The 7,500-nt window shown below is 41.2% G+C and overlaps 1 protein-coding gene across 1 annotated transcript in view; it reads right to left on the bottom strand.

Moving 5' to 3' along the window:
- The window catches only part of LOC138963294 (receptor-type tyrosine-protein phosphatase H-like), a 63,388-nt gene that overhangs the window by 45,603 nt on the left and 10,285 nt on the right, over positions 1–7,500 (bottom strand). The window contains exons 7-12 of the mRNA XM_070335358.1: positions 7,307–7,500; positions 6,841–7,018; positions 5,671–5,853; positions 1,722–1,856; positions 878–1,014; positions 88–198 (exon numbers count right to left, since the gene is read on the bottom strand). The exon at positions 7,307–7,500 is cut by the window's right edge and continues 6 nt beyond it. Coding sequence (XP_070191459.1) covers positions 88–198; positions 878–1,014; positions 1,722–1,856; positions 5,671–5,853; positions 6,841–7,018; positions 7,307–7,500 — 938 coding nt within the window. The remainder of the gene's footprint in view (positions 1–87; positions 199–877; positions 1,015–1,721; positions 1,857–5,670; positions 5,854–6,840; positions 7,019–7,306) is intronic.

The raw sequence follows: 7,500 nt of genomic DNA, 5'->3' as shown, positions 1-7,500 counted from the left end.
TTGTATGGCACACATGTTTTGTAAAAAGACTTCGCGAGGTCAACTTCGAGTTTAATTAAGCAAGGCCTTTACACCGCAATTGCTCACCTGAAAAACGTATGCATTTTCCGGTGTTACTGGTACGACTGTGGAATAGTTGGTCTCACAATTCTCGCTTGGAATATGCTTTGCCTGGGACGTGGTGTTGTCACTGTCATCCTGACACGATAAGTGAGCAGACGTATATTTCTGAGTTAGGCCAAACAAAAAGATATGTTGGTTTAGGGTAACCCGACCGACCCTATTTTTTTCCATCGACCCTAAAACTTTGTTTTCATTTCTAAAAAAGAACCACTAAAAAAAACCTAAAAACTCTGGCACATTTTGCGAACCATACCGAGACTAAACATTAAAAAAATAAAAAAATAAAAAAGCCGACCTACCGACCCTTTTTTGTGGTCATGTTACCCTAAACCAACATATATTTTTGTTTGGCCTTAACTGACATTTCACTGGCATGAATATCCGCGTAAAAACACGGCCCAAAACCAAAATAATAGGCATCACATACTCATATTTTTTCAGACACCGGAAGAGGGGAAAGTAAAAATTACAGCAAAAAAAAAATAAATGAACGCGTACTCAGACCGATTTTTGATCTGGTTTGTCATCCTAGTTCGCAAATGAATTGTGATCTGGCAATATAAGGCTACCATTATCATTATACAGTCTGTTAAAACTGAAGCCAATATAATCAAATATCCCCCTCCCCCCCCCCCCCCCATCCCTAAAAGAAAGAAAAAAAGAAACAAACAAAAAGGTCTCGACAGAGAAACTTTCTCTCTCGCGCCCATAACATACTTTGACTACAAACTCCAAATCTCTTAATACATCTTACCAGCATAACAGCCCTAACAGCAAAGCCAGTAATGTTGGTGTTTCTCTGATCCAGGGCGGGACAGTTCCACGTGATTCTGACAGCAGTGACGTCACCCGGGATAAACTGCACGTGCAGATTCTGCACTGGTCCTGGGGCTGACACAAATTTTTTTTCACAGATGAACATTTTTCGGCAAGGACAATTTGAACGTTTAAATAAACAAGAGGCGAAGCCTTCATGGCTCACGTAAGAAATCGACAAACAGTAACACAAACTCAATCACTCCGTCACACATACACACACACACACACACAGTAAGCATAGGTGAAACTGTGCAAGAAAGCGAGACACTAGATCTAGATCTGTCTGTCTGCATGTAGCCTACTTACAGGGACACGACTGCCAACTAGTCTCGGCCCGCTCAAAATAACAATGACCGAGACTTTCAGTAATTCCTTCGCGTGACGTACGTCTAACCCTCTTACGTCATAATGTGACGTCTTCAAATGTTGTGACGTCTTCAAATGTTAAAGTTTCTACCACAGACATACATACATACGCACGCACGCACGCACGCACAGACAGACAAAAGTTAGCATCGCATAGGCTCCCCTTACGTGAGCCAAAAATGACAAGAATAGTTGAGTTCAACAAACTATTTCCATGGATATTACAATCATTTGTTTTACTTTTATGTAGCATTCCAAATACCTCGTTCGTTCCTTGTTAGTCGTGGTATAACCTATCATTCTTGTTTTGTGTTTATCCACTTATACAGAACATTGCGTCAATGTCTTGTTTAAAAAAAAGAAAAAAAAGGGTCATTAGCTACCATTTATTATCATGTTTAGATCATACTGACCAGCTTTATCGGTCAAGACGAACTGGTCCAGCGCCGCAGTCGGGGACACTCCCCGTCCAGTGCATGCCGTCAGCGTGAAGTTGTACCTCCAGTGAGGATTCAGCTGCTCCACAGTACAGCTGGTGGTGGTGTAATCTTCCGATTGTTAGAAAGAATAGTTTATAATCATGACAGTTTTGCTGATAGACTTACCGCTTATCCACCCCTCGCTGCTAACGTAGTGACGAACACTCAGAGAAGTAGATAGTGTAGTGCTGCTTAGTTTGCATACACGAACACTAAGAGAAGTAGATAGTGTAGCGCTGCTTAGTTTGTATACACGAACACTCAGAGAAGTAGATAGTGTAGTGCTGCTTAGTTTGCATACACGAACACTAAGAGAAGTAGATAGTGTAGTGCTGCTTAGTTTACATACACGAACACTAAGAGAAGTAGATAGTGTAGTGCTGCTTAGTTTGCATACACGAACACTAAGAGAAGTAGATAGTGTAGTGCTGCTTAGTTTGCATACACGAACACTCAGAGAAGTAGATAGTGTAGTGCTGCTTAGTTTGCATACACGAACACTAAGAGAAGTAGATAGTGTAGTGCTGCTTAGTTTGCATACACGAACACTAAGAGAAGTAGATAGTGTAGTGCTGCTTAGTTTGCATACACGAACACTAAGAGAAGTAGATAGTGTAGTGCTGCTTAGTTTGCATACACGAACACTCAGAGAAGTAGATAGTGTAGTGCTGCTTAGTTTGCATACACGAACACTAAGAGAAGTAGATAGTGTAGTGCTGCTTAGTTTGCATACACGAACACTAAGAGAAGTAGATAGTGTAGTGCTGCTTAGTTTGCATACACGAACACTCAGAGAAGTAGATAGTGTAGTGCTGCTTAGTTTGCATACACGAACACTCAGAGAAGTAGATAGTGTAGCGCTGCTTAGTTTGCATACACGAACACTAAGAGAAGTAGATAGTGTAGTGCTGCTTAGTTTGCATACACGAACACTAAGAGAAGTAGATAGTGTAGTGCTGCTTAGTTTGCATACACGAACACTCAGAGAAGTAGATAGTGTAGTGCTGCTTAGTTTGCATACACGAACACTCAGAGAAGTAGATAGTGTAGTGCTGCTTAGTTTGCATACACGGACACTCAGAGAAGTAGATAGTGCAGTGACGAACACTCAGAGAAGTAGATAGTGCAGTGACGAACACTCAGAGAAGTAGATAGTGTAGTGCTGCTTAGTTTGCATACACGGACACTCAGAGAAGTAGATAGTGTAGTGCTGCTTAGGTTGCATACACGAAAAACTGTGGCTGAGTGTGCAGTTTTAATCCCGCAATATAAACTTGGCCCAAAAATTATTGCAACAAATTTCGCACCCAAATTAAAGCATTAATTCCCGTGTCATTTTATTGAAATTAAAAGAAATCTGTAATCCAAAAATTATTCCTGATAGTCAAGTGAACGGCATTAACTGGCATATAAAGCTTCAATGAAATTACACGGGAATTAATGCTTTAATTTGGGTGCGAAATTAAATGCAATAATGTTTTGGCCAAGTTTAGTTGGTTGATACCAGCTGCATATAGTACGTATTTTGTTACTGCAAAGTCGATAATCTACTAATGGCTGTTTAGGAGAAAGAGAGAGAGAGGGAGGGGGGGGTGGAGGGAGAGAGAGAGCGAGAGAGGGAGGGGGAACTCAGAACTCAGAACTCAAAAATGGTTTACTGCGCACAGATTGGGAAAGAGAGAGAGAGAGAGAGAGAGAGAGAGAGAGAGAGAGAGAGAGAGAGAGAGAGAGAGAGAGAGAGAGAGAGAGAGAGAGAGAGAGAGAGAGAGAGAGAGAGAGAGAGACGGACGGAGGGACCGACCGACAGACAGACGACGGGCGCAGTGGCCTAGTGGATTAGACATCGGCTTCCTGATCGAAAGGTCGTGAGTTCAAATCCCGGCCGTGGCCGCCTGGTGGGTTTTGGGTGGAGATTTTTCCAACTGATGCAGACCTGCTAGTGCCGTACCCCCCTCCGTGTGTACGCGCACGCACAAGACCAAATGCGCACGGAAAATATCCTTTAATCCATGTCAGAGTTCGTTGGGTTACAGAAACATGAAGATAACAAGCATGAAGAAGAAGAATCAGAAGGAACTCAATTAAAAAATAACTTAAAAAAACTCAGAAGAAGACAAAAACAGAAACAAGTCGCGTAAGGCGAAATTACTACATTTAGTCAAGGTGTGGAACTCACAGAATGAAACTGAACGCACTGTATTTTTTCACAATGACCGTAGTCCGCCGCTAGTGCAAAAGGCAGTGAAAGTGACGAGCCTGTTTGGCGCGGTAGCGATTGCGCTGTGCTTCATAGCACGCTTTACTGTACCTCTCTTCGTTTTAACTTTCTGAGCGTGTTTTTAATCCAAACATATCATATCTATATGTTTTTGGAATCAGGAACCGAAAAGGAATCAGATGAAATAGTTTTTAAAACGATTTCGGAAATTTAATTTTGATAATAATTTTTATATTTTTAATTTTCAGAGCTTGTTTTTAATCCAAATATATGTATATGTTTTTGGAATAAGAAAATGACGAAGAATAAGATGAAATTGTTTTTGGATCGTTTAATAAAAAAATAATTTTAATTACAAGTTTCCGATTTTTAATGACCAAACTCACTAATTAGTTTTTAAGCAACCAAGCTGAAATGCAATACCAAACCCCGGCCTTCGTCGAAGATTGCTTTGCCAAAATTTCAATCAATTTAATTGAAAAATGAGGGTGTGACAGTGCCGCCTCAACTTTTACAAAAAGCCGGATATGACGTCATCAAAGGTATTTATCGAAAAAATGAAAAAAACGTCCGGGGATATCATACCCAGAAACTCTCATGTCAAATTTCATAAAGATCGGCCCAGTAGTTTAGTCTGAATCGCTCTACACACACACACAGACAGACAGACAGACAGACAGACACACACACACACACACATACACCACGACCCTCGTCTCGATTCCCCCCTCTATGTTAAAACATTTAGTCAAAACTTGACTAAATGTAACAAGTCGCGTAAGGCGAAAATACAACATTTAGTCAAGTAGCTGTCGAACTCACAGAATGAAACTGAACGCAATGCAACGCAGCAAGACCGTATACTCGTAGCATCGTCAGTCCACCGCGCAGGGCAAAGGCAGTGAAATTGACAAGAAGAGCGGGGTAGTACTTGCGCTGAGAAGGATAGCACGCTTTTCTGTACCTCTCTTCGGTTTAACTTTCTGAGCGTGTTTTTAATCCAAACATATCATATTTATATGTTTTTGGAATCAGGAACCGACAAGGAATAAGATGAAAGTGTTTTTAAATTGATTTCGACAATTTAATTTTGATAATAATTTTTTTTATATTTAATTTTCAGAGCTTGTTTTTAATCCAAATATAACATATTTATATGTTTTTGGAATCAGCAAATGATGGAGAATAAGATGAACGTAAATTTGAATCGTTTTATAAAAAATGTTTTTTTTTAACAATTTTCAGATTTTTAATGACCAAAGTCATTAATTAACTTTTAAGCCACCAAGCTGAAATGCAATACCGAAGTCCGGGCTTCGTCGAAGATTACTTGACCAAAATTTCAACCAATTTGGTTGAAAAATGAGAGCGTGACAGTGCCGCCTCAACTTTCACGAAAAGCCGGATATGACGTCATCAAAGACATTTATCAAAAAAAAAGAAAAAAACGTTCCGGGATATCAATCCCAGGAACTCTCATGTCAAATTTCATAAAGATCGGTCCAGTAGTTTGGTCTGAATCGCTCTACACACACGCACGCACACACACACATACACCACACCCTCGTCTCGATTCCCCCCTCTACGTTAAAACATTTAGTCAAAACTTGACTAAATGTAAAAAATACAAACACGCAAAATCAACGAAGAACAACAAGCACATACCCCCTAAACAAGTGGCATTTCTCTCGTCAAATATTCTTAGCTGTCCTTGATACGGTGACCCCAGGTCAGTGACCTTGACATTGTACCGCGTTGCCCCTGGTCTGGGGACAGGCGGTGTCCACGATAGCGTGACGGTGGTGTCTGTCACCTCCTTGACCTTGAAACTTGTTGGTTTGGACGGGGCTGGTGGGACAGAAACAAAGCAGAACAATTATGAATATCACCTGACATGTTTGTGCTAAATTTTAAACCAACTTCACCGATGAGAATTGTCTGCTACGGATATAACAAAAATGCATATATTGAAACATTAATCTTGGATGAAATCTCTGAATGCCATACACATAATTTGCAAATGTGCAAATGAATAACGGTTTTGTTTGTTCGTTTAGTTTTGCACGTGAAAACCTGACAAGATCAGTTTTAGTTTTCGTTCCCAGTGTGTGATATAGGATAGAATTAAGATAGCTCAAAACATTCCTCCTCCGCAGAAGCAGTAGCCAAAAAGCAATGGCAAAGAAAAACACTGGCAATTTTACGGAGATACGTAACGCAAAAAAAGATCTGAAGGGAGAGGTACGAAATCACAGTTGTTTTAACACGACAAATTGTTTTCATACTTTTAAACATAATTTCAAATTAAAAATAAACCCATTAAATGTGTACAGCTGTTTTCAAATCTGCATAGTTTTCCCCAGTTTCAACATTTGTGAGCCCTCTAGATTAACATAATTACACAATTAAAGACCGAAGGGCAGCAGATTCACGCTCCTTGTTTGTGTTCATCTTCATGCTTTCACCTTTTGTTACCCGTACATTTCCAGATAAATTCAAGTTTCAACGCCTTCACGGCAAAGCCATTCGGGGCATGTTCCTGGCTTTCACCCCGACTTAAGATGAGATACACAAGTGTATGCGTGTGCAGTAGGTATCAGTCATCTGTACTTACGGCAGAATGACCGAAGCCTAGCACGTGTCACTGTGGTGACACGGGGGTGGGACATGACTACCGTCTCTGGGTCTGCACATAAAGTTGACCCGTGTCCGTCACGGCCCGGATTCGATCCCGCAACACTAGGATCACAAGTGCAGTGCTCTACCACCTGAGCTAGCATGGCCCCCTGCGTAAAAGCAAGTCCATGTTATACATACCGTGGGTGCTACACTTACCAGTGACGAGTGTCTGTGCATGACACGTCGTTGCTGGCCCCGCATCTACGTCATTGACGGCTGTGACGTTTATATTGTATAAAGTATCTGGGAACAGGCCCGTGATGACAACATAGTTCTGTGACGTCAGATTGCCGTGTGTCGTCTCAGAAATACTGCAACGACCACTTTTGTTTCCCTGTAAAAAGCAAATTAATGCACAAATAAAACCACAAGTATTTGTATTTCTGCGCAGGAGACTCCTTGGAAAACCGACACACACACACATACACACACACACACACACACACACACACACACACACACACACACACACATACACACACTCACACACTTATAAAATGCCGGTTATTGAAACTAACGTCAAGTTAGAATATTAAATCCAACACACGGGAAAGGGGACACAGCTTTATAATAAAGAGATAGACAAGAGAACAATGGAAACAGAAAACCCAAACACACAAACCTCCTGTCGGTGACCATTGTTGTCAGTGCCGTTTCTCGTCGGCCCTACCACGTGGGTCACGCTGACACAGTTGCCATGGTTATACAGGCGTATGACGTACTTCTGCAAGACGCCATTTGCAAAGAGTGGTGGTTCCCACGTTAGGCTGACGGAGCTGCCAGTAGAGTTGTAAGCATGGAGATCGACCACAGGAC

The sequence above is a fragment of the Littorina saxatilis genome, linkage group LG3, assembly GCF_037325665.1.
Source record: "Littorina saxatilis isolate snail1 linkage group LG3, US_GU_Lsax_2.0, whole genome shotgun sequence".
In the NCBI taxonomy this organism is placed as follows: Eukaryota; Metazoa; Mollusca; class Gastropoda; order Littorinimorpha; family Littorinidae; genus Littorina; species Littorina saxatilis.
Note: the sequence above shows the minus strand (reverse complement) of the source record. Positions and strands in the feature narration are given on the sequence as shown.